Source organism: Panthera onca, chromosome A1, assembly GCF_046562875.1.
Source record: "Panthera onca isolate mPanOnc1 chromosome A1, mPanOnc1 haplotype 2, whole genome shotgun sequence".
Classification (NCBI taxonomy): Eukaryota; Metazoa; Chordata; class Mammalia; order Carnivora; family Felidae; genus Panthera; species Panthera onca.
In genome coordinates, this window is record NC_138339.1 from 134,765,111 (window position 1) to 134,792,561 (window position 27,451).

A 27,451-nucleotide genomic window follows, 5' to 3' on the forward strand; every position below is an offset into this window, starting at 1 on the left:
GCCAACATAACAGATTCCTCCCCCAGACATCTTGTTGTCCTACAACTAAAAGATTCAAGTTGAGTTGCTGCTGAAAATATAGTTCTGATAGAAGAAGGCACTTGGGGGCGTGGCTTGCATTTTATTTCCTAGTATATTTATCACATACTAGATAAGCTAAGAGAATGGCAGCTGCTGTAACAAATAAACCCAAATATCTCAAACATAATACATACCTTCACTAAATATTCATCATGGGCAAGTGACAACGTGTGTGCAGGGATCTGAAGGAGACAGGGCTGAGGAAGAGAAATAGATGTTCAGGGAAGAGGGTCCCTTCGTGCTCCCCCACCAAGAGAGACGGAGCAGTACAACGTCAGAGCTCAAGCATGATCCAGAGGTACAGCATGGTGGAAACTGACCAGCCATGGGGGAAGGGAGTTTTCAAAGAGAGAAACAAGATGCAACTCAGCCTAGAAAAAGAGCAGGAATTAAGGTTAATGTGGCAATAGTCCCCTGCACGCGGCTCATCCCAGTTTACGGAGCGTGTTCACATGTATTATTTTAGGCCTCACAAACAACCCGATCAAGTGGCTCAGGAATATTAGTGCCTTTATTCCAAATACGCAAGAGGTCTCAGCAAAGGCTGAGAGGCTAAGTGATTTAGCCAGGTGAGCAATGAGCCAGGGTGCAGGCGTGGGTGCCCTGCCTCCGAGAACAGAGCTTCCTCCCGGAACTCTGTGATCCTCAGGGAGGTTTCAGGGACTGCTGGGGCCAGGGGGGCTGAGGAGGTGAACAGAGGGCCCCTGCCTTCCCCTCCCCCACGTCTTCCGGCCGCATCCTCGTGGTGCCAGCCATGTTCCCATGGAAATCACTTACCAAAGGCAGACCGTTCAGAAACATGGCAGCAATTAGCCGTAGCCCGGCTGGGTTCTTGCTTTGGTAAAACCTGTACTGTCCTTTAAAGGGGTCACAGTGTAACAAATAGGCCTTTTTAATCTTCACAATGGTCTCATCAGGCTTTCATTCATTTAGCCACTCCCTCCTCTTTTGCCGGCTCCCTCTCCTGCACCTAGCGCCTTCCTTTTCACTCTGTGCAGATGGATTTGGCCGATGCCAAATCATGTTCTATTCACAGCCTGAGAAAGAAAGAATACAAGGTGTCAAGCCTGGCCAACAAAGGACTTGCCCTACCAGTGCAATCTGATGTTCAAGTTTACACAGACACACCACCCCCCACGGGCACTGTGGTTTTGTCCTGAACAATCCCAGACAGCAGAATTCTTGGCTGAACCAGGAAGACATGTTCCCACAAGAGCAGCAGTGTTGATAAGAAAGCGGTCAAATTGGTGCTTGAAATTTTGCAGAAAGACCAGTGGAAGCCCAGTTAGGCTGCAAACCGACAGCTCAGCTCTTTCCAGTGTCCACAGCAACAGCCTGCTGTTTTCCCAAGTGGCCCTAAAGGAGACAGGGAAATGCAGTGGGCCATTTGTCACTGCCCCCGGTGCAACATATGTATGCCAATTGGTGCATGCAGCCTACATAGGCCCACTCCTGCCCCAGGCCTGGTCTAGGCCTCTGTGCTTCCTTTTGACTGAGACTGGGGACAGTCTCCTCCTCCTCCACCTGGGGAGATGACTAGATCCACTCTTGTGGGGTCAGAACCAACTTAGCCCTTCCCACCATGATCTCAGGTGCCCATGCTCTGCATAATCCCTTCTATCCAATTTTCAATTCAAGATATGATCTTGTAGGGGCACCCGTGGGTAGTTCAGTGGATTAAGTGTCTGACTCTTGATTTTGGCTCAGGTCATGATCTCGTGGTCGTGGGATCAAGCCCCACCTCAGGCTCCATGCTGCGCATGCCTGGAGCCTGCTTTAGATTCTCTCTCTCTCTCTCTCTCTCTCTCTCTCTCTGTCTCTCTGTCTCTCTCTGTCTCTCTCCCTCCCTGTCTTTCTGCCCCTCCCCTGCTTGTGCTGTCTCCCTCAAAATAAATAAATAAACATTAAAAAAAAAAAAAAAAAGACATGATCTCTTCAAAGTGTGCGAACTCATCATGGGCATGCCAGGCTTGGTACCTCAAGATTATTCTGATGCATGGTGGTCTGTGAATATGATGGTGTATTCAGTGAGTGCTGGACTGGAGCATCGTATCCATCAGGTCCCAAGTTGGGTTCAGGGCTTGCTTGCAGGAGAAGGCAATGTAGAGGAGCCTTCCTTCCCTTTATGCTCAACTCCGTGCCCAGCACCCACTGTGAATGAAACGAACTGATCAGACCACTGATGATCCCTTTTGCCTTTGAGAAGGGAAATTAAATGATGAAGTATATCACCCAGAAGTGAAATTACAGATATAAAATAAGTTTAAAGGGAACTCTACTTCTTGAATTGTTGTAAGGGCATTTTATTGCAGATTTAGGTCATATATTTAGAATTGCTTCCTTTGATGAGAACTTAATCTGGGTTATAAGTGAACGAACTTGGGGACATTGTGTGCCTGAGTGATGTCCCGTCACTAGAGTTAGCTTAATTACTGACTGCCTGGGTCTCATCTTCTCCCTCTGTGCACCTCTCCTCTGCCTCCTTCCCATGCCATTGAGCATAGGGAGGGAGCATTTGGTCCTAGGAGTTGAAGTTATGCAGAACCTGAAAATAGACTCTCAGAATGCATCCAGACATAATGATTCCATGCGGCAAGAAGGTCACTGTGTCTGCTTTTCCTGCCAACACACCCCTGGCTCTTTATCTATGGCTGCCTTGTGAGGCAAGAGAGCTGTGCCAGGAAGTTACACTTGGTGACTAGGAGGCATTATTAGAATTTAAAATCATGTCAATGGGGTTTTATAAGAGCAGGGATAGGGAAGGGGGATTAGACAGAGTTTTAGAAGTCGGTCTTTGAACATCCTTTTGTTCTGTGGCCTGAGAGCTACTATAACTCAATTACTAAAAAAAAAAAAAAAAATATCTGGCCTCAGTTACAAATCAACTCCGCCCTGTCAACCCTGCCAAAAATTAAAAAGACATCCACCCAGAAAGTTTACTGTGGTTATCCAAGTGGTGGGATCATCTGTGAGTCGTGTTGTTTTCTTTGTACTTTTCTGTACTTTCTATAACATACGTTTCTGGCTTTTACAGTGTTAAAAACAAACAAACAAAGGCAACAAATCCTATTTAAAAAGCAAAACTAGGGGTACCTGGGTGGCTCAGTTGGTAAAGTGTCCGACTCTTGGTTTCAGCGTAGGTCATGATCTCATGGTTCGTGGGTTTGGGCCGCGCTTCAGGCTCTGGGCTGACAGCACAGAGTCTGCTCGGGATTCTGTTTCCCTCTCTCTCTGCCCCTCCCCTACGCATGCTCAAACTCCCTCTCTCTCTTTCTCAAAATAAATGAAGAAACTTTTAAAAAATAATAAAAGATAAAAAGCAAAACCACACTGGCTAATTATCAGGGTGTGTCCTTGACTGCCCAGTGCCTGGTGGTTGGAAAGCCCACCAGGGAGGTGACGACAACATGTGGGGACAGCCCTGCCTGTGCCCCTACATCGGGCCTCTGACCAGGGCTGGTTGTCCACTACCCCGTCCTCACTTCCGGCTTCCAGAGGTCTCCCAGGACAGGCCAGATCACAAACACTAAGAGGAATGGTGACGGCCAAGGACAGGAACAGGAACATGCTGGAGCAAGGCCAGCCAGACACCTCAGCACAAGGAGGGAATTCCATTCCTGTCCAGTTGCCCCTGATGGCCAGGCTCCTTGACATGTGCTTTTCGGGAGGGATAGTGTCAGTTCAAGTTCACCTGCAAGCACTATGTTCTCATCCTAACAATGTCCAGTAGATGCAGATTGTTCTGGAAGTTGGGATGATCCTGTTTCCCAGACCCATAGGAGTCAAGTACGGTATAATAACCAGGAGAAACAGCTAGGAGAAAGCAACCCATGGAGGAATTCCAAAAATCCTTCGGGGGCTATGAGGTGGATTTATTTTGATTTGGGGCCTTTACCATCCAGTCTGGTTATTGATGTGAACTCCATCCGTCAACCAATCCTGCCTCTGTCTATAGAGTCTGGGCTGTCATGGGCTCCGGAGCTTGAGATGAGCAGGCTGGGCAGAAATAGCCATATTCCTAAGAGGTGAGATTCAACGCCTGCAAGTTTCTGTAAAGACGTCTGTTTCTCATGTATCACATGCAGACCTGTTACTGGATACGGTGGGGTTGCTCACACCGGTGCATCTGGGTGCTTTGAATTTGAGGTCTGGTTCAAGCCCCCACCACACGGATCGGGGACAGAATTCCTTGCAGGCTCTGTGACAGACTGTGTGTCAGGGAGGCAAGGCCTTTACTAAGAATGGATTTTAAGAGCCTGTAGAGAGCTCATTCGTCATCATTTCTTGCGTTCCTCTATGATGATGCAGTGTCCCTGGATTTTAGGTATTCCACTAACAAAAACTCAATTCTAATGTCTTGATTGTGATGTCCATTAGGAAAAAATATAACGAGCTCATCCAACTAATCATTTCTCATGAATAACTATTTAAGACAAGGCTAAAATAGGTTAAGTTTTTAAAGGAAGTTAATTGTCAAGATATATTAAGTAGGTAATTGTATTATGGGACACAGATATGGCAATGGTCAGAAATGTGGTACATTAATTGAACGATTCACTTTGGCAAATATTGTCCTAGAAGCTGCTACTTGGCCAAAGTCTTTTTTTTTTTCTTTCCCTTACTCTCTTTTTTTAATCTTAGCATCTCAGAATGAAGCCGAATGGAAAATAAATTGCTTACAAGAAAAAAAGAGTTGCGAGCGGTTTTAATAAAGATTCTAGTAACTTTGAGAGAGTGTCAACAAAGACTTATTGCTTCTCTGGCACAGAGCAAGAGAACCGCTTATCTCCTCTTCAGATCTGGCTCCAGAGCCATCAGGCCCTCTCCCCTCCAAGAGCAGGGATCCTAAATGTTCACGTACACTGCTATTTACGTATGCCCGCCATCTTGTTCACAACCACATCCACTGTTTCTCGTGGGTTCTGTGTGTGTGCACACACGTGTTACATGGTAACAAGATAATGCACCACGTCTAGGCTCCCCGTGTTATTCCTATTAAATGACGACACGGCGATGTTGGTGGCCCGTAGTTCTCCATTTTCTATTAACCACCCTGCCCAAGTAAACTGTTTTCTGATCTCTCCTAGATGGAAATCTTGCATGAACGTGGAAGCCATTAGCAGAGTAATTGCTGTCTGTTACCATGACAACCAGCCGCTGCAGTCACCTGCCGGAAGTGCTGCCAGACTGCACCAGCTCGGCTGCGCCCGTGGTGAAGACCGTGGACGACTGTGGCAGCCTCGTGAATGGGCAGCCGCAGTATGTCATGCAAGTTTCGGCCAAGGACGGGCAGCTGCTGTCAACAGTAGTGCGGACTCTTGCCACCCAGAGGTAGTACCGCTGTTAAATAAATGAATCTGTAACTGAGCGGGAGCACTCTTTGTCAGATGCAGGATGCTAAAAGGAATGTAAACAGTGCTCAGGGCTTTGTGTCAGGTGAGAGGAGGTGCTGAGGGAAGAAAAAACTATACAAGTTCTCTGATCAGCGTTTCTATAGCAATGGGGCGTAACGCTAAAATCCACACTCCTGAGTTCTCCACTTAAAACACTTGCAGAGAGCCAGGCAGGGAAGGATCCCACAGGACACAGGATGGCTTTCTTTACCTGTGTTATTTGGACAATGCTATGGTAAATTACACTCTCTGTCGCCATGTGCTAACAAAGGTAGCTCTTTGTTAGAAAGGAGGGAAGGAGGCACCTGAATTCCGGTGACAAAGCCAAAGTGATTAGACTTGTGGGCACAATTTCTGAAGTGACCTTCCTAGTGTTTGTGCTAATCAGCACCGCCTGGTGGGAGCACTATTCCTGGGTGAGTCGCTTCTGTGGTATGTCCCCACTCGGGAGGGGGGGCACTTCTGTTGCCCCCTCCTTTGCGCCCCATGGGCCCTTCACCCCTGATCCTTCACAACATACCCTGCCTGCCCCCACAGCTTGTCTCCCTTGGATGATGAAACAAAGCAAGGCCGTGGGCTCTGAGCAGCCCCGAGATGGCTTATCCAGGCCGGCACTTGGTCCCTGGAGCTCTCCCCTTGTCTGGTGGCAGACTGAGAGCCATGGGCTGTCCAGCCAATACATGCTCCTTGGCTTCTCCAGCTTTCTTGCAGAACAGTTACGTGCAACTTTGATCTAATAATGTAAAATGCCTGTCAACACTGGACCTGCCCTAAGATGCCGGCACCACCACTCCTGATTCTGGAAGGTTGGGCCAGTAACTCACATGTTGACTGCTTATCTTTGTCTGAGGAACACAACCAAGCCCTACAGTAGAGATACAGGCCCACATGCACCTGCAGCAGGACTGTGGGTAGCACCACAGCGTTTTCCGTTACCCCAGCCTGGACACAGAAGCCACCAGACACAGACTTACACACTCATGCATCTTGTAAACATTCCCCACACACCGCCTTCTGCCAATGTGTGCAGCTAGCAAAGGGATAAAGTAGAAGAAAGTCAATATATATGTTCCCACCTCTCAGAAAGCTTCTAACAATTGGTTTAGGACTCAGAATATGATGAGGCAATGAGCACCATTGCTCACCTGCTAACTGAGACAGCTGACCGGGTGTACCCTGAAGCCTTCAGACACCTTGTTTAATCAGAAGAACAGGCTTAGACCTATGAGCCAGTTGTGTGAGTGTGTGTGTGTGTGTGTCTGTGTGTGTCTGTCTGTCTGTGTGTGTGCATGCGCGCAGGCGCACAGATCAGGCATTTTCACGTGTTCTACCAGGTGCTCAGGTAAACCAGACGATTTTCGACTTTCACATGCATTTGGCTCAGTGGGAATGAAGGAGGCCAGGAATAGTCAGAGACAAAGTCAACTCTACTCCTTAAACTTTCTTCTCTCAGCCCTGAGCATGAGTGGATCCCACTTCCGGGCAAGTGGGAAGATGTTTTTCCTCTTTTAAACCTTCACTTGTTCCCAGGATCATCCCAGAAAGGTCTTTGGGAAACAGCAGTTACTTCCATGGCCATTTCCATTTGGACCAAAGATGGTGTCAAAGAGAGGGATGGGTCTAGGTTGGGCGAGGACCGGTGCAGAGGCTGTTCTTCAGGTTGGCACATACAGTGAGAACATAGTTTAAAACCTAATGCCCAGTAAAGAAAAATATGAGAAGCAATATAAGAAGATGTCGGTCAGAAAGGAATGGTCCTCTCACAAAGACACAGTGTGCACTGGGAGGTGAGGCCATGTCAGTTTGAGCCCTCCATTGGCCACTAACTTCCCTGATGAGGGCCATGTCATTGGACTTTTCCTGACCTGAGTTTTTCTGCGAGCGGAAATAGTTACCACTAACTACGCATGTACTACAGGCTGGTCCCTATTCTAAGCTTCTGATTTGAACTGTCACTTCTCACAGTCACACAAGAGGAAGACACCATTCGTGCAGCCGCTCTGGAAAACAGTGTGGAGGTTCCTCAAAAAATTAAAAATAGATCTACCCTAGGACCCAGCAATAGCACTGCTAGGAATTTACCCAAGGGATACAGGAGTGCTGATGCCTAGGGGCACTTGTACCCCAATGTTGATAGCAGCACTCTCAACAATAGCCAAATTATGGAAAGAGCCTAAATGTCCATCAACTGATGAATGGATAAAGAAATTGTGGTTTATATACACAATGGAGTACTACGTGGCAATGAGAAAGAGTGAAATATGGCCCTTTGTAGCAACATGGATGGAACTGGAGAGTGTGATGCTAAGTGAAATAAGTCATACAGAGAAAGACAGATACCATATGTTTTCACTCTTATGTGGATCCCGAGAAACTTAACAGAAGACCATGGGGGAGGGGAAGGAAAAAAAGAAGTTAGAGAGGGAGGGAGCCAAACCATAAGAGATTCTTAAAAACTGAGAACAATCTGAAGGTTGATGGGGGGTGGGAGGGAGGGGAGGATGGGTATTGAGGAGGGCACGTGTTGGGATGAGCACTGGGTATGGAAACCAACTTGACAATCAATTTCATATTAAAAAAAAAAAAAAAGAGGAAGGCACCATTCTTTGTGCCTGTTTTAGAGATGAGGAAACTAACATACAGAGACATGACATTAATTGCGCCAAATTAGCCAGTATGGTTAGGCACCAGAGCTGGGGTTCAGGCCCAGGCACCACTCCAGAACCTGCCTCAGGAACCACCACACCATGTGCCTTCAAGAAATGCGCAAGGCTGGTTTTTCTAAATTCATGGCAGAGCTCTAGACTCAGGCCACCTCTGTGGGACACACCCGTTACTTGCGTTGAGCTTAGTATCCTTAGCATCCTAGGAAAGCTCAAAGGATCACCTGCCGCTCAGCTCACGGCTCTGGTTCAGACCTCAGTTCTATGCAACAGCTTGAGAGCTAGCTGCCAGTTAACTTCCCACCCCTCATTCTCCTACCCTTATGAAAGGAGAAAGGAAAAGAACCTGTGAGTTTTTCCAAGTGTCCTGGCTTGATTCAAAAGACGAAGTTTGCCTGGAAACTACAGTTGATGTCTTTTCAAAACAATTTCTGTTTTTAAGGGTGAGGAGTAGTTTTTATTTTTCGATCGGGAGTCTGCCTGAACAACATTCACGTCCAAGACAAAAATAACACACTGCTCGCTTTCACCCACTTTTGGCCCTGGGCCATCCCCTGCTTCTTTATATTGGCGAAGGGAGATGCCCAAGGACCCCTCCCCGCCCATGTACACAGAGCGTACATCTAGGGTTTGAAAGCAAGTGTCTGTTGGAGCAGCTGCCACTGGGGAGGGTCTGAGGGACGCAGAGCCAGAGGACCATCCTCTTGGTGATGGTCTCCAGCCTGGTGACCAGCAGGCCCCCCTCCTTCTCTTGCAGCCCCTTCAATGACCGGCCGATGTGCAGAATCTGCCACGAGGGCAGCAGCCAAGAGGACTTGCTCTCTCCCTGCGAATGCACAGGGACCTTGGGGACAATTCATCGGAGCTGCCTGGAGCACTGGCTGTCATCCTCAAACACCAGCTACTGTGAACTCTGCCACTTCAAGTTTGCAGTCGAGCGCAAACCCAGGCCGTTAGTGGAGGTCAGTAATTGGGGCACGTCCTGAAAACTTAGCTCTAATGAGCAAATGATGTCTGCTTTGATGCCCAGATCACAAACCCCACGCAGCTCAATGAAGCACAGCGGGAGCAATGTGTAAGTGTGTGTGTGTGTGTGCATGTGTGTGCGTGACACAGACAGAAACGGCTCACGAGCTCACTCTGGAGCCGACAGTAGAAAAGTGATCTCCATGAAGTGGAGACAGGAGATGGGAAAGCAGTGTGAGGAGAAAGGGGAAGTTTATAAAGTTGCTGTCCATTTTCCCATTCCTGAGAAGTGAGACAATACTTTCGCTTTGCATACCCTCTGCCCCAGTTGAAGCAACAGATACGTGGGCATTTGGCTTGCGTACTCTGCGAGGTCTCTATGAAAAAAATACAGCTGCATAGTATAATGGATACAGCCCCAGACTTCCTGGATTTGAGTAGTGCCATGACCTTAGGTAAGTAACTTTACCTCTTGAAATTACTATGTGGATTACATGAATTAAGATTTCTAAAGCACTTAGAAGAATACCAAGTACATATCCAAGTGTTTGAATAAAAAAAAAAAATCTCTCTTAGGAAATTATACACAAGCTTTTTTCAGTTAATAACCTAATATTGGAATCTCTTTTCTTAAAAGGAAGGCATTTCAACCCAGCTATTAAAATGGCAGGACACTCTTTCATATTTTAGGAGCCACACATTTCTACGTTAGACCAAGGGTCTGGTCTATGCATTAGCTAGGGGAAGTAGAAAATATCACTAGACTATTTTGCCCTCTCTCCTACCCTCAATGTCTATTAGACAGTTAAAAATTGGATGTTAGCAATAATAACTATTCTAATATATTATGAGCTGGAGCTAATTGAGAGAGACCAAGATCAAGATTATGTGCCTATAATCCAGACCCGCTGATAACCCACTCTTTATTTCAGCAGCTGACCCAGCGAAACTTGGGCATTAAGCTAGAGCTAGAAATCAAGACGCCCTTCTCAGAGACTATTTAAAACAGTATGTTAGCGCCTCAGCACTTAAGGCTCTGGAGAACTCTGTATGTACATGCTCTTGGGTTTGACCTTGAGAATTTAATCAGGACCTGTAACTGGGGCCTGTTTTAGCAATGACTTACTTGCCAAATGGCGTAAAATTTATTGGACTTGCCTCAATTCACCCTATGCTTTAAGACTCTGGATCAAGTGACCTCTTAATTTAGCAGCCTTGCTGCTTGACATCCACTCTCAGAAATTCATATTTGTAGAGTGCCTGTCAGGGATCTGGCCCCATGCCACGTTCACTGGGATTTACATTCCAGAACTTCTCTGCAGAAGGTGCACGGGGAGGTACATAATTAAATAATAAACAAGGGAGGTGGAAGATTTCTCAAGCCCGAAGGCAAAAGTTAAAAAAGAAGCCTACTTCTCCTTTCCAGAAACTTTCTGGAACCTCCCCAAGTTGGTATTGCAGCTTCTCCAGGGAAGCTAACTTCCCAGAGTTAAAAACCAAAAACAAAAAAAACCCAAACAAACAAAAAAAACAAACTCTGCTTTAAAAGGGCTGTGGATCCAGTGGTCTTGACTGGTCTCTCCCCGGTAAAGAAGACTCTTATTTTCACTTGGTAAAAAGCCCAGTGTGTGTATGCGTGTGTGTATGTGTGTGTGTGTACACGTGCGCATTTCACATGCACACATCTTGGTTTTTCTCAGCTAAATTGCCTGCATTGAATCACCCAGTGAACCCCCTCCTTCTCAGAGACAGAAACATGTACCTCTACACAAAGGTTCTTCAAAGTGGCCTATGCTTGGCCACAGACTCTGGGATCTTAGGCAACTGTCATTAAACAAGGAAACGGGGCAAATGACCTTGAGAATGTGTGAGGTGCTCTGTAAGATTTAGGGCCATGCCTACAAAAACTTCACCCAAACGGTCACCAGTGGTGAAATTTTCATTGCACAAATGGAATGTGACATTTTTCAGAGTTAATGATGATTGAACAAGTTGAAAGTGAAAGGCAAACCTTCTCAAGCTGGGGGAGGCTGGCCGTTTGATCATCCCATGGCGAAATGAACTTGCTGTTTGACCACAAGCAATAAAAAGAAGTTGTCTTTGGTTTCTCAGCTGGAGGACAAATGAGAGCCAGGTGCAGGCATAGTTTTAAACAAATGACATTACTAATTGACTTTTCCTCTCTTACCAAAGGGCAGGCTTATCCACACTGAGCTTTGCTTAATATTTTTATCTCGAGATAACCATGGATTTTTTTTCTGGAAAATCAGCAAAACCTGCCTATTGGGGTTAAGCATTCGGAGTAGCTTTACTTTATTTCTTGTTTGCACTCTTCCAATTGCGTTAATCATTACGTACCAGTTGGATCTGCCTTCTCATTAAGGCACGAAAATTCTATAACAGTGAATTTCAAAATCAACATCATAATAACAGCTTCTTGTTTGCTAGAGGAAGTGGTTGAAAAAGTCATTTATAAATGTTATTCGTCAGCACCCAGGGGTTAGCAGTGGTCAGAATCACTGTCATACCTCAGACTCTCACACTCTTCCATAAACTCCCCCAGTCCTTCCTTCAAAGTAAACCTCATCCTCCATATCTCCACTGTTGAGAAGACACTGCCCCATCCATTCCTTTCCTGCACTCTCCGCACCCAGCAGCTGGATGTTCATTTGTAACCGATCAGAAACCCAGGGTTTCTGTCTACGAGTTTCTACCCATCATGGCCAAAATCAAGGGACTGGTTCTCATTAGCACCTCCAAAGTGGGTAGGTATCACCTCCCCATTTAGCCACTGTCCATCTGGTGTCATGCCTCAGTTTCTCAGAGCTGCAGGACAGTGAACTGGGGGCTCTCCATTATATCCTTGGTCTCTATAAATACATTCAGAAGCTCTATCCCACACTTAAAAATGAGAGCATTTCATGGTACTTGATTTATAACTCAATAAGGTGACTCTGTGTGTGCCCATCTACTAACCTTCCTACCTCCACGGCCAGACCAAATCATTTAGTCTCCTCTGGTAAAATCACTGCCAATTTTATATCCTAATTTTTTTTTTTTTTTTCCTCTGCTAAGTAAGCCAGTATAACAAGAGAACTACACTATGATCATCTGGTTTATTTGGATATGGGTGAATTTCCTCCAGTGCAGCTCATGTAAATCTCTTCAGGTCAGTTTCAATCAGCCAAAGCTTGAAAGGGAAGCGTTCAAACTGCTCGTAGCAAAAAGGAAGAGCTGATAAGACACATTTCACACCTCCACAGCTAGTACTTCTGTCTTATAAAGGCTACGTATTTTTCATTGATGATGGAAATTTTACCCAGTGGCAATTTGTCAGATAAAGTATCCCCAAGAATAATGACCTGGTAGAACGCAGTAAATAGACATCCACTAACCATAAAAGGATTCACTGAATGACCAGCCTGGGTGGTTTTATGGGCTCCTTCCTGCTCATTTTTAGTTTTCCTCATTTCTCTCTGTAAATTGAACTCTGATGCCATTCTTTTATAACAAAGGGAAAAATACAGAAACCCAATAAAAGTACCATGATGCTTTCCCAAAAACGTGTGCCTTGACTCCCAACTACCACTGTGATTGTGTATCTGATTGAGCAGTTTGCCAAGGAAACCCATCTTATTACGTGCAAACAGCACACTTGCAACATGAGTTTCCACTGATGGGAGTATCTGGCACTGGGCTTTCCTGAGACATGTATCCGTAACACCCACACTTTCCCAGGGGACTTATGAAGTAATAGATCAGCTCAGCAACGTCCTGATTAAAATGAAATAGCCAGGAAATGGAGCAAATCTGGGAGGGGGGGGGCGGGGGGGGGGGAGGCTTTCTGCGCTCTGATCTTCCTCTGATCAAGGAGACGTGGTGATTTTTCAGAGGGAGTGATTAGGTTTCCATACTTCTAGTTCCTTTACACAGACCCAGCTGATTGATAAGAACTGTATGAACAATTTAAAAGCTGTTCCCTGTGACTCAGAGGGTTAGCTACAATGAGACCAATAATGTTTTCACACAGATCAGTTACTCAGAACAGTGGGATGTAAAGCTAGGGAGAGGAGGATTAAGGGTTTTTTTTTTTTCTCCCAAACTTTTTATTTATCATATATATATATATATATATGTACACATACATACATACATATATTTAAGTCATTCGAGGAAAATGCTTCTAAAGAGTGCCCTGGATTCAGTATAATCTCCAGCTACACAGCAGGAAGCAGAGTTGGACTGCTGGGGAGAAACCACTTTGTACCTTGGCATTTGCTATTTACTAGGTTTAAGACTTCCCTCAAACCCTCTGAATATGTATGTATCAGACTTAGGCAGTGACATTGCTTGGCGATTTTCGATACATCTATGTATTGAATGGATGAGCTTTTGGTTTCTGAGTGTTCATATTCATTAGCAAACCTTTTTAGCATCGGGGTAATTAGGGAATGACACCATAGGAGATATAAAGGGATTAAAGGCGCTTCCCAGGCACGAGTACGACCTAATCCATCCCTTGAAGGCAGGCAGGCATGCTCCCCTCTTCATGCCAATTCGTGAGCGCAGCCTGGTAAGGGAGGTGGCTGGAGACCATGATCACTATACGTGATAGGCAGTCAGGAGGTGTCTGCTCATTAAATAAATGAAAGAATGGAGAACCTTCCCTCCCCCCACTTGCAAACTTTTTTCATACTTTCAGCCTATGGTTGTAAATCAAAGAAAGTGACACCACGTCTTTACGGCTCAAGTTGGACACAGCAGGACAAGATCTTACACAAGACACGCTAGTGACACAGCTTTTAGCTACAGGGCACGTGAGAAGATTCTGACCAATCCTGGCTCCCGCTCAGTCATTGGTCCTAAATCGGGTTTTGAGGAAGGACAGGCGATTGCAGCCCTGTGTGCATGGTGACCAGGTGGCCAGCGAGGGGAGAACATGCACTCCAGGACTCAGCAGGAGAGTGCTGGCCCAAGTTAGAAAGGGTCGGGAGTAGGGTGGATCAGGCCGAATGGGAAAAATTCAGGCCCGGTGAGCCTCTGCCAAGCTTTTAGGAATCCAACCACTGTACAAACACTGCACCATAGTCTTGGGGAGAAAAGCCCATATTGACCCTTGGATAGAGGAAGACATAGATTTACCATGGTTGCATTAGGTCACAATCCCTCGGCGAGGAAAAAGTGAGCCGGTCTCATGCACTGCCCTCAGACTTCTCTCTCCTACTCTGTGTCCTGTTCTGGAGGGACAAAAGGGACGACAAAGTCACATGCTGGCATCTGTAAAGTGGGAGGGAAGGACTTCGGTTGAAACCACAGAAGTTCCCACTTCTTTTTTTGTTTTTTTTAAGTGTATTCATTTTGAGGGGCGCCTGGGTGTCTCAGCTAGTTAAGGGTCTGACTTCAGCTCAGGTCATGATCTCACGGTTCATGAGTTCGAGCCCCGTCTCAGGCTCTGTGCTGACAGCTCAAAGCCTAGAGCCTGCTTCGGATTCTGTGTCTCCCTCTGTCTCTGCCCCTCCCTGGCTCACACCCTGTCTCTGTCTTCCAACAATAAATAAATGTTAAACAAAAAAAATTAGAATGGAGACTGCTTTAAAAAAAAAAAAAGTTTATTCATTTTGAGAGAGAGCAAGAACGAGTAGGGGAGGGGCAGAAAGAGAGGGAGAGAGAGAACTCCAAGCAGGCTCCACACTGTCAGGTGCCTGGAGCTTGAACTCACCGACTGTGAGATCATGACCTGAGCCGAAACCCAGAGTCAGACGCTTAACTGACTGAGCCACCCAGGCGCCCCAAGAAGTTCCCACTTCTCACACTCACTCCCAGGCTGATGCCACCACCTGAGCTCAGGACAGGTGAGCGTGGGTTCCCCCTGCTCTGCCCCCCAGCTTACTGGGCCCCTCCTAATGTGCGGCAACTCTCTCAACCGCTCCAGATGAGGCTAAGGCCTCACAAAGCAGAGGAAGGACTCGTAGCGTGAAAGACAAGGAAGTATCCGTTACCAGAAAGGGGAGTGTGTTGAGGAACCTGTGTATATGTTGTGGACAACAGAGCAGAGGCCCTCCCACTGAGAAATCCATGCCAGTGACCTTGCCAAGCGGGGCTTAATGTCCCATCTCTATAACCCATGTTGGGCTGGCCACTCACGATGTGCAGGGAGACCTTGGACAAGTCATGGCTCATCTTTATGCCTTAGCTTCCTCCCCAGTCAAGAAAAGCAGAGCTCACACACTGGCTTGCCCAGGTGTGCTGTCAATCAACACTTTTTTTTTTAAAGAATCTTTTTGGGGTTTCTTTATTTATATAAAGAGAGACAGAAACAGCATGATCAGGGGAGGGGCAGAGAGGGAGAAGAGAGAGAATCCCAAGTAGGCTCTACGCCAGGAGCACAGAGCCCAATGTGGGGACTGAACCCACAAAACCGCGAGACCATGACCAGAGCCAAAACCGAGTCTTGCTTAACCGACTGAGCCACCCAGGCGCTCCTACACCTTTTTTATAAAAGAATTTGAATATCCCTAGATCTGATGAGTGATTGCAGTTCACCCAGGCCTTACCTCTTGCTCGCACCCACCCGGCCCTCTTCGCCCTCTTGCATTAACTGCCTGCCATTTACCTTTGATTGCAAAACTGGGTAATTTCTCCCACCTTTAAGAGTTTTCTGTGTGCATTTTTTTCTACCAGCATCTTTCTTTCTGGGTAGCAGAGACCGACCCCAAGGATATCCCTTCTGTCGTGCCCACATTATAAGTGAGCTGAAGTGGCTGGTTCAGAATCACACGGCAAATGAACCACGGAGAGACGGTGTACCGGCATGGGAGGGGTCAGGATAACAACAGTTCAGATACCTTAACACCTGCAGCCACCGTTAGCATCGGCCAGGCGCTTCCTTAACCTCTGGTTAAGGTCTCCGGATGGGCCACCAGCCTGCATACAGGCTTGGGACACCATCTTTGGTGCCAGCGGTTGAGATGACATCCCAGATGACCTCAGCCTGAAATCCTCCACCTGGTGGTTGTTCTGTCTTGAACTTTCCTTTTGGTGTCGGTGGCTAATTTGGCAGTTGCTTCTTTACTTAAAGCTTAGTTACAAAGAAGCTGTTTTAAGGTAGCTATTAAATTCACAGCTTGCTTCATTAGAAATCACTTCATTAAAAAAGCAAGCCAGCCGAAGTGTTCACATGGCCGTGCCAGATGGAAGTGAGCTAAGTGCTTGGTGCCTGTGTTTTCAGCCCATCCACTGCTGGTGCAGGATTAATTTGGAGGGAAAATCCAGCTCGATGCATAAAAAGAATTACATGACCAGATTCTATTATTTTAAATTGTACTGATCCTCGCGGCGAACTCGGTTTGAAATACAAATTAGCATCCATGTTCGCAAGAGGACCTCTGTCGGTCCAGCCCTGCTCCCTTGCACTGGCTCACTGAGGACCTCGAGAAGCCGAGACAGAAAGAGGCAAAACACCAAGAGTTGCTTCGCCCAACTTTTTAGTTTCAATTCTGTGTTTTTATAAAAAAAAATCCAAAGGAGAACAAAGAATAACGTGTCAAACAGGAGTGTCCCCACCACCCAGAATTCACAAACCTTAGCGTTTTGAGAGCAGCACACCTTTCAAAGGAACAGCAGCTTTGCGGGGGTCGGGGGGGTGCAGAGAGAAAATGTCTGTAGTCTTCACCAATTCCCCCTTAGGTGTTCTCAAACACAGGAGAAAAGGGAGCCAGGTTTTCCTTAAACACATCTGAGCCAAGAATAAGAGGAAGTAAACAAAAGGAGACTGATAAGCCCGTGAGATTCTGGACCCTTTTAGCTAACTCCAAACGTGAGAACAACTAGCCCAGCCAGCGACGGCCACTGAGAGGTCCGCTTCTTTCAAAGGCACATGGTTAGAAGTTATTCCGTGGGAGTTCGGAGTGGTGGTGGGTGGAGGTGAAAATGTCCCTGGGCAGCTGGCAGGAGAGCTGCGTAAGGGGGAGTCTGAGAGAGGAGCAATGCGATGTCACTGAATGACTAAAGCTGGTGGTAATCATCTCTCCCTAAGGTCTGCCAAAATAACAAGGCGCATTTAGCTCCCGGGTGGGAGTAAGAGACACCAGCCTGAACGGAAAGGAGACATTGATTGCGTACCCCCTGGCCCAGGTTTCAGGTGCAGAGTTAGACTATATGCACACAGCCCCCCTGCCGAGGGCTCCTGCCAGCCCCTGCTCTGGTCTCTTCAGTTTTAAGTGTCAATAACTCCAAGGAAAGAATACGCATTATTAAACAAATAATAGTGTGAAATACCGCAAGCGGTACATGATTATAGTTAAATGCTGCCTGATGGACAATTGTACTCGAATGAGCAAAGTGGAGAAGGGTCTTCTGTTAGGAAGTGGGAGATCAGTGGCTGTTCATTCAGAGTGATAGCCTGCTCTCTGCCTGTTGTCATCAAAAACTTTGTTTTTTTCAGAATAGGCACAGATCTTGACGTGACACCCAAATACAGGGGCATTAATTGATTTCACTTTGAGTCCACCTGTTTCTGTCCCGACGGTGTTCACCTCCCAGAGTTTTCTTCTTATTAAATTATTTCCCCTTTTTTAAGGGAAAGGGAACTATTCTATGCCATACTGTTTCTATACCCATCTTATTTCAATGTCCGCATCCGTATAAAGATACGATCCCTGTAACAGATAGTAACCCATTTTGTAGGTAAAGAAACTGAGACTCTGAGATGTTAGGTCCCTCTTCAGAGATCTTTTTTTCCCCTTAATGTTTATTTATTTTTGAGAAAGAGAGACACAGTGCAAGCAGGCAAGGGGCAGAGAGAGAGGGAGACACAGCATCCGAAGCAGGCTCCAGGCTCTGCGCTGTCAGCACAGAGCCCGACGCAGGGCTCGAACGCACAAACCAGGAGATCATGACCTGAGCCGAAGTCAGACACTTAACCAACTGAGCCACCCAGGTACCCCTCCCTCTTCAGAGGTCTTAAACACTCTCAGCCACAGGGCAAGTGGAGAAGGCAGAAGAATCTAGATCTCCACAGCCCCTCATCTGTGCTGTCCCCACCATGCCTGGTTTCTTCTGTCTCAGCTGGAAAAGTACTCCCTCTCACTTGCTCGTTGACATGCATATGCACAAGCACACACAGAGCCAAGGGCTTCTTCCCAATTGCCAGCCTTTCTAAGAGACTAACTGTATGGATGATTAAAGCTCTGATCTCCTCTTGACACTGAATTTGTCTGTTAAACCTAAAGCGGTTACAGGGTGGGAAGGATGAACACAGGATTTTTAAGGCAGTCAACCTTCCCTGAAGAATGGTGGGTGCGTGTCATTTTGCATTTGTGCAGACCCATACAATGAACAATACTAAGAATGAACCCTAATGTAAAGGACAGGACGACTCTGGGCCATAACAGTGTGTCCATGTAGGTTACTGACTGTAACAAATGCACCACTCAGGTGGGGATGTTGATAATGGGGGAGGCTGTGCATGTTGGGAGGGCAGGAGGCATACGGGAACTCAATTTTGCTATGAACCTAAAATTGCCCTAAAAAATAAAGTCTGTTAAAAACACACACACACAGGGGCGCCTGGGTGGCTCGGTCAGTTAAGCCTCCGACTTTGGCTCAGGTCATGATCTAACAGTTCATGGGTTCAAGCGCTACGTTGGGCTCAGAGCCTGGAGCCTGCTTCAGATTCTGTGTCTCCCTCTCTCTCTGTACCCTTCCCCCACTTGCGTTCTATCTCTCTCAAAAATAAATAAATATTTTAAAAAATATTTTAAAGCAAAACCAAGCAGAAGAACAGACTTGGGCTGGTTCTGAATAAGAGCTGGGATTGTGGAATAGCATTCCTTCTTTGTGCCTCTTTCTGCCCTAGTCTGATGTAGTCTAAGCTCTTAGGTACAGCAACCCGTTAGGAGCTAGAAAAGTTTCTTCCTTTCCAAGGACTTCACACCCCTTCTTTGTTTCTTCTCATCTGGTTACTCCTTTTCAACATTTGAGTCTTCGTTTTACTGAGTTATTATGTCACCAATTTCTTCTGAGATCTCTCCTAAGAGAGATGTCATTAGAAAGCCCGGTGAACACAATATTGTTCACCTTTTCCCTCCTTTTATGAACAGTTGTGAAGGTTAATCACTCATAATGTGGTCGCCCACATTTGTGAGATAAATGTCTTTAAAGACTGTCATCTAGATCTTTCGGGTTGGTAAAACTGGTTTTGCAACTCATGAAGGAAAACACCGGCTTTTCTCTTGAATTATTTGTATAATTGCCTCAATTCTTTGCTTCCTTTCCCTGACAGGTGCAGCAGATTTGGGGAAAGATAAGAAAGACCCTGTCAGGTCCTGTAGCTTGGCTTCCCTCCTTTATTTTTCACTAACTGTGTATTTCTCTGCCTCATCAACAGCCTGCCTGTATGCTTCAGATAGGACCCTGTGATATTGTCTGATAAAACTTTTCTTTGCAATCCATTATTACAGAGTTGGATAGATTTACACTGCAACGGATATGTGAGAGGAAAGTTAGGACTGTATATGCATAATGTGAGGGAGAGAGAAGATTCTACTGAAGCTTTTAGTTTACTGAAAAATGGGTTTAATTCTTAGATGTGCCATTTATGAAAATGTGTAAGATGTGTTTGTGAAGAGTGAGCTCAGATTAAAAGAAGGAAAGGAGGTGTGCCTGAGTGGCTCAGTTGGTTAAGAGTCCGACTCTTGGTTTCAGCTCAGGTTATGATCTCACAGTTGGTGCGTTCGAGCCCAGCATCGGGTTCTGTGCTGACAGCGAGGAGCCTGCTTGGATTCTCTCTCTCTCCCTCTCTCTCTGCCCCTCCCCTGCTTGCTCAGTATCTCTCTCTCAAAGAAATAAACTTTAAAAAGAAGAAAAGGAAATATTTTCTACTCATCACTTGATCATTACTTCACTTCCAGCAATACTATTAGAAATGGGAAGTTGGAATAAATGGCAAGGTTCAAAATCTTTTGGGGCTTGGAGGAAAATATAGGCTAATATAGTATATATAAAATGCTGGCAGGTGGTTGCAGCAAGAATGTTATAAAATAGAATTTATAGGCATTTAAGAACTTCTATCTGGGAAGAATCAGTAAAAGCAGAAATTGCGAGACAAAGAGGAAATAACCACCATCCTAGAAAATCATGCCACCCTTCCTATTTTCCTACTTGCAAAGACTTCATCTTTGCATGAAAAGTAGGAGATACCAGGAGGAAAGGCATGAGAGATGGGAGAATAAAAGCATTCTAATGTTCTTCTAAGCACTGACGTATCTGCTTTAAAATCTATGACTCTCATGTTGAAACCCAGAAGTCGTGCATTCACCAAAATAAACACATTTTCAGCTGTTGGGAAAGCATACCTGACAGATACCTATCTGAAAAATAACCCAATTAGATGAAGATGTGGCATGGCGAAAGGAAATGCCTACAAACGAAAATCCGCACGGGATGGTAAGATTCTTTAGGGGAATCTACAAGACACTTCAAATTATTTTTTACCCAGGGAATTTTCCAGGTCTCAGACTTTTTAAGCAGCTTTAATGAGATGTGATTCATATGCCATACAGTTCACCCATTTAAAGTGTACCATTTGGTGACAGGGTATTCTACTAAACTATTTTATGTCTCTATGGATTTGCCTATTCTGGGAATTTCCTAGAAATGGCACCCTACAGTATGTGGTCCTCTGTGATTGGCTTCCTTCACTTAGCATAACATTTGCAAGGTCTAGTCTCAGACTTTATAGAAAATGTATCTTAACCGTCCTTGCTATTATTTTATATATTTTTGATTCTCTCCTGATATCCTCCTTAATATACGATTCCTACTTGTTATCATTGACTAGTGCTTATCCTGTACCCCTGTTCTAGGAGCCTAGTACTCTATTTGCGGGGGGCCCTAGGTGGTTCAGTCAGTTCAGCATCTGACTCTTGATTTTGGCTCAGGTCACGATCCCAGGGTTGGGGGATAGAACCTCGCATTGGGCTCCATGCTGAGCATGGAGACTGCTTAAGGTTCTCTCTCTCTCTCTCTCTCTCTCTCTCTCTCTCTCTCCACTGCCCCTTTCTCCACTCACTCTCACTCTCTAAAATAAAATAAAATAAAATAAAATATTAATGTTCTATTTGTGTATACAGCCATGTCCATTTTAGGAAGGAGGAAAAGGGCACACACATGTCAATGGTCCTTTTTCCTCTTGAAGTTGTGCCTTTTCCCCATAACAGTCTATGAGCTGAAACCCTATTCGTTTTTTAATCTTTTATTGTATGGAAATCATATGGCACATTGATTTTTTTACATTGTCTGAATTTTTTCCATCTTTGCTCAATATAAATCCTTTTCTTTCTTTAAGCCCATTAATTTAATTTGGTCGCTTTCGTGATTCTGCTGCCCTGCAACTATACAATTAATTTTTTAAATATCACATTTTGTGCCCTAGGGCAATTTTTTTAAACCAGTGTCTAAGGAAAAATTACGGCTTCTCAGAAGCCAGTCAAATCCTACTGCCCACATTCTTAAATTTTTCAAAGCTCAGAAAGTTGAACTGGACCCAAGCAGTGTCTCAAGACAATTTAAGGAAATGCTCTGGAACAGCATTTCTTACCCTCAGATATGTTTGAGAATTTGATAAAAGCTTGAACTGTCTCCTCTGAAATGCACAGATGTCTAGTGCTCAAATACAGTCTCAAAGGGGGGGGTCGCAGGTTTTCCAAAGCCCTGCGCCCTGGTCAAAGACCCCTGATCTGTAAAGACAGTTACATAAACTGCAAAGGAACATGTAGGATTTCCCAAAGTGTCTCCCACACCCTTAAAATGTTGTGTGTGTTTTATTTATTTTTTTTAATGTTTATTTATTTTTGAGAGAGAGACAGAGCACAAATGGGGGAAGGGCAGAGACAGAGAGGGAGACACAGAATCCAAAACAGGCTCCAGGCTCCGAGGTGTCAGCACAGAGCCCGACGTGGGGCTCGAACTCAGGAACGGTGAGATCATGACCTGCACCAAGGTCAGACGCCCAACCAACTGAGCCACCCCACCCGTAAAATGTTTTAAGCAAGAAAAGCAAGTGAAATTTCTCAACACTTGGCTGCAAACTCCCTCTTCCATGAGGAGGCTGCTTTATAATTCTGTGGGTGCCCCAAGAGTGGATATGATTTGCTGGTCTGGAGGGGGAGAGCCAGTGATTCAGTTATGCATATATACAGGACTGAGCTAGTTATTAACTCAGGCTCTTCCATGGTTGGCTCGGTTCCGCAAAGGGACATACTGGGGGCACATGTCTCAGGATCACTCAAGCTAAAAATGTATGTGTGTCTCCCACCTGGAGAAGCGTTTTCCCCCAAAACAACAACTATGTGCATCCAGCCGGACTGCTGCTTGCCCTTCCATAAATGCCAGTCCTTGATGTCATGACCTTTGTCATTTGAACTGTTGCCCCTACCCCTTTAAGAATATCTTCCCTGAAGACAGCTCTGTGAGTATTTGTAGCAAAACGGTCTATAAACATTGAACATAATCAAGAGAAGCGACGCCAGCGAGTGGAAAACAGGGCCCTCCCCTCATATCCCACCAAGGCATATTTTTGTCTCATTATATTCAGGGCTCTGTAACCAATGAAGGAGATCCAAACAGTCCAGAGGAGTGACAAAAACAGGTGGCTGGGTTGGCCTGGACAGCCAGAGGGAGACTCTCTAATCTAGATGTGAGGAGGCTCAGGAAGGACATATCTGAAATCTTGAAAATCATGAAGAGCTTAGACAATGTGCACAGGGAGTGGGCAGCAACATCTAAATTGCTTGCATGCTACGGGGCTACCTTTGAAATTTGAGGACAGGGCATTTCAAACAAAAATAAAGAGGTATCAGCACATGAACTTAGGCCACTGGCTCAAAGGGAGCCCTGAGAGGTTCCAGATCCAGTCACCGCTCAGAGGCATTGCACGTCAGCAAAGTCGGCTGGGCCATCCTATATAGTTGGGGTCCTTTTCGGCAACAAAACACCGGGCTATAGGGATTGTGACTCTAAAAGTTCCTCTGTTTCCACAGTTTCACGGTTCTTCCATCCGGCAGAAATCTTCCCCTTTCTCAAAGTGCCGCTGTTCTTATTTCAGGCGTATGTGGCCCTGGTGAGACTGTGCCTTCGTTCGCAGTTCTACAGGTACCTCATGTTTCACTACAACCCATCCACCACACTCTGCCTGGAGAGTTCTTGCACTCATATCCTCCCTCACTCCCTCGGAGGGACACCGATTTTTAAATGTGGTCCCGTTTTGACGACCTGGTTTTGAATTTGGTTTCTCTCTATTCCCTCTCTCTCTCACTGTTCCCAGGGATCAAGATAGAGATTTGTTATCCTTGTTCACATTATCCATCATAATCTCAGCTTTTGTTCAAGATTCCAAATGGGGCTCTTACTTGGTCCATTGTCCAGGCACCTTTTGCCCTGTGATCCTGTCCTTCTGCTGGAAGTCATTATTCGAAGCTTATGGCCCACAGCAGGCCAGAAGACAGGGTGTCAGATGCCAGCAACTGTACTGGATGCAGGGCCAGGAGCCCCAAAACAGCCAAAAGAAACAGGGCTCAGGGACCTGGGGTTGCTGGTGGGGTCCTGTTGATAACAGACTACACAGTATGAGACCATTGCCTCCCAGAAATCATTTCTATTTTGGGCACTATGCTTGTCAAGTACTAATTTCTTCTAGAAACTTCTGTTTTCTTGTCCTCCGTCCTCTCTTGATCTCGTCTCCTTTTGTCTCTGGCTTCACATTGATCACATATGCCACACAATCGTGCAGCATCCTCTCATATTCCGGATAAGCAGTCTCATTTGGCTGTGATCACGTCTGCACAGGGATGATCTAAAATAATTAGAGCAAAATGATTCCCATTTTGCTTATATCTGAAGTTGCGAGTGAATATATGAAATTACGCTGCCATCTAGTCCTGCTGTGCGGCTCATCTCCTCTTTGGAAAACTTCAAACCGTTGATGTCGGCATGTGTAGCGTTTGTTTTAAATAATGCCAGCACCAAATTACAGCGTCTCAGGTACAAATATGGTATTTATGACGCATTGTAGCCCATTAATTGGCTTATTGGCCTGAGTCCTCCAGGGACTGTCACAAATCTCCAGGGTGCCCTTGAATGTGACTTATGCTTCAGCCAAATCACACCTGTGAATGCCAGAGCAACTGCTCTAACCGTGTGTCTGTGGCAAAAAATTACTTTACGGTGTTTGACCAGTAGAGTCAGGGTGAATGGTCTTTATGTACATAGGGATGGATTTCAGTTAAACTCATCCTGTTTCCACTCAAAGTGATCCTCTGAGTCAGGAGGATTTCTATTTTTCTTCAGCTAATATTTATCAAGCACAAACTAAGTATTTCAGGAAGTGGGAATTTTATAACTGTGAACACGCCAGAAGAATGTTATTATGTACTAAGAGAGCTTACCTGCTGGGGAGAAAGACATGGGATAAACAAATGAATTAAAAGGTTATTTCTGATGGTGATAAAAGTTATAAAGAAAGAAACAAGTTGTTGTAAAGAGTAACGTGGTGAGAGAGTGCATGGTGATTCGTGAAGTCCTCTCTGAAGAGTGATCTTTGAGTAGAGGTGTGGCCAAGAAGGAGCTGGCCATGGGAAGGAGAGTACTAGACAGAAGAGAACCCCTGCAGAGGTCCTCATGCTTTTCTGAATCAGGAAGAAACATGGAAAAAGAAGGAGCATTGCTTGAGAGATCAAAGGAACCAGATTCCAGGTGCCTAAACTTTTCCATAGAGGACCCACTGGCAGTCTGTTGAAGTCTGTGGATCCCTTCTCTCAGATCATGTTTTTAATTACATAAAATAAAAAAACGTAGGAATACAGGGAAAACCCATTACATTATAACACAGCGATCAAAGTATTAAAAAGACAAAAGCTGGGATATAAAATCGAAGTGCTTCTTTAACACATTCTGTGGCAGATCTAATAACCAACCATGAAGGAGCAATATGTCAAGATGTCTGCAATAGTTTAATGGGATGGGAAATAGCTGTGATTTTTTTATTGATCACAAAGCCACAAGTGCTGCTCCAACCCATAAGATCTTCTGCATAACTCAGTGAGATGCCAGATTTCAATTAGAGGCTGTGAAAATCCCCCCAATCACAGATCCCATGAATCCTGTCCTTGGACTGCTTGGGGGTCTGCGGAGCCCAGGGTACAAACACACAGGGCTTGTGGGCCGTTCAGAAGCCTTACACTACATGCCCTGGGGAGCCGCCAGGGAATTCTAAGCAAGAGAAGTGATGTGAGCTTGCTGCTGTGCAGACACTGGATTCTCGGATAACAGGAACAGGAGGGTGAGGAGGCAATTATGTGGCTCAGAGGAGAGTAGTGGCTTGGAAGACTAGTGACACTGGAGAGAGAGAGAGACGCGAACGAGTTCAAGATGTATTCCAGAAGAACCAACGGGACCTGCCGATTGGTTGCGTGTGGGGGGTGGGGCGTCGAGGAAGGATGGGGTCGAGGGTGTACACCAGAGCCCCCAGTATTGGTCTTGCCACGCCCAGGTCTGGGACAATGTGGGCGGGAGCTGGGTGATGGAGGTGAACCCAGTGCTCCATTGTGGACCCTGTCAAGTGTGAGGTGTTGCTTGCACAGATGGAGAGACGTTTAGGAAGCAGCGAACGCACAGCCCGAGCTCAGAAGACGAAACACACAGTCTCTAGTTGAACCTGATGTTTTGAACAGAAGTGGGAACTTGAGCCAAAGAGAGACGGTCTTGCACCACTCCCTTCGAAGCTGAACCTTCCTCACCCCTGTGAGAGGGACTCCTGTTATTTTACTGCCCCCAGAGAGGCGAAAAAACTGGATGAGGGTCACACAGCCTTTGGGGGAGCCAACAGGGGAAACTAGAAGCAGTCTCCTGTCTCCTCTGGCTACTTCCCCAGCCTGTAGGGGCAAAAAAATTAGGATCAAGATTTCATGCAGTTATATGTGAAACTGACACTGTATAGCATTATACGTCCATTATTACACTTCAACTAAACATTTTTTAATGTTCATTTATTTTGAGAGAGAGAGAGAGTGTGTGCAGCAGGGAGGGGCAGAGAGAGAGAGGGAGAGAGAGAGAGAGAGAGAGAGAGAGAGAGAGAATCCCAAGCAGGTTCTGCGCTGTCAGCAACATGGGGCTCAATCTCACCAACCGTGAGATCATGACCTGAGCTGAAATCAAGAGTCAGATGCTTAACTGACTGAGCCACCTTAAGCATTTTTTTAATAAAAAAAAAATTTGGGTAAGATTGTATGTAGTGCAAAAGCAAGCTGAAAGAAAGTTGAAAGAACATTAGGCTGGAGATCTCAAACCCTGGCTCCTCTGCCCTGTAACCTTGAACAAGTACCTCAACATCAATGAGGCTTAATATCGTAATTCAAAATGGGAATAACAACACCAGCTGGCGTTATTAAATTCAGTGAAAGTATCTGGCACATAATAGTCACTCAGTACATATTTTTGGTTGAACCGGGGTTGTATAATTTTTAAATGGGCATCTGATATTGTCTCGTTCTCATGTAGTTCAAGGTAGTTAAAAAAAAAAAAAAAAAAAAAAGGGAGAGGGGTATAAAAAAAAAGATAGTAATTGTGACTAAAACACTAGAAAGGACCTTAAATAATTTAGTGTATTTGTCATGCTATCTCATGACCTATGGAGAAATAGATGGCATTCCACAATTATTTACATCTCAGGGGGAAAAAAAGTTTGAACAGAAAATACAGGTTTTACACATAGCAACAAAACAACATGTAGATATTTCTCTTGGAAACCTACAAAGAGCAAAATGTTCAGGAATACCATCTCCCGTCCAGAAGGCTGAACGCAGTGGACCTCAGGACTTGATGTCTACTCACCAACAAAAGTGTCTCCTTACCAACCAATTTCATTGGTCTAACTCATATTGTAAGATCATTTCTGGTCAGGGGTCCTGGCATCCAGATGTTTGCTCATTCACTTTCATTAAGCATCGACTGCATTCCAGCACTGTTCTTGGATTGAGGCATGCAATAATGAACAAAAATGAAGTCCCTGTCATCACAGAGTTCTCACTGAAGTAGGGAACAAAATGTAAACAAGGGAACAAACAAATAAAGAGAGCATCTTTTCGGAGAGTGCCATGTGCTCTGTAGAAAATAGAGCAAGGCACTGTTTATAGGTTCAGGAGTGTTTGCAATGCTAAGTTACCCTCTGAGCTGAGACCTAAGTGATCGGAAGGAGCCAACCATGCAAGAATGTGGACAAAGCCTGCCTCCCATACGGGAACAGCCACAGGTAAAGGTTGGAAATGAAGGGGGAGAGGTGGTAGGAGACTTAGA

General features: G+C 45.5%; 1 protein-coding gene and 1 long non-coding RNA gene across 7 annotated transcripts in view; one reads left to right on the forward strand and one right to left on the reverse strand.

Annotated features, from left to right (window-relative positions):
- The window catches only part of MARCHF3 (membrane associated ring-CH-type finger 3), a 148,437-nt gene that overhangs the window by 106,332 nt on the left and 14,654 nt on the right, over nucleotides 1-27,451 (forward strand). The window contains exons 2-3 of the mRNA XM_060636229.3: nucleotides 5,169-5,412; nucleotides 8,895-9,099. Coding sequence (XP_060492212.1) covers nucleotides 5,225-5,412; nucleotides 8,895-9,099 — 393 coding nt within the window. The 5' untranslated portion in view covers nucleotides 5,169-5,224. The remainder of the gene's footprint in view (nucleotides 1-5,168; nucleotides 5,413-8,894; nucleotides 9,100-27,451) is intronic.
- LOC132681593 (uncharacterized) overlaps nucleotides 1-27,451 on the reverse strand; it is a 109,280-nt gene that overhangs the window by 42,191 nt on the left and 39,638 nt on the right. For 3 of the 6 annotated variants that reach the window (XR_013557356.2, XR_013557353.2, XR_013557358.2), the window contains exons 3-5: nucleotides 14,246-14,340; nucleotides 859-1,437; nucleotides 216-452 (exon numbers count right to left, since the gene is read on the reverse strand). This is a non-coding gene — a long non-coding RNA (uncharacterized LOC132681593). Of the gene's footprint in view, nucleotides 1-215; nucleotides 453-858; nucleotides 1,438-2,058; nucleotides 2,233-14,245; nucleotides 14,341-27,451 lie in introns of all 6 variants that reach the window. The other 3 variants (XR_013557357.2, XR_013557355.2, XR_013557360.2) reach the window with 3 other exon arrangements.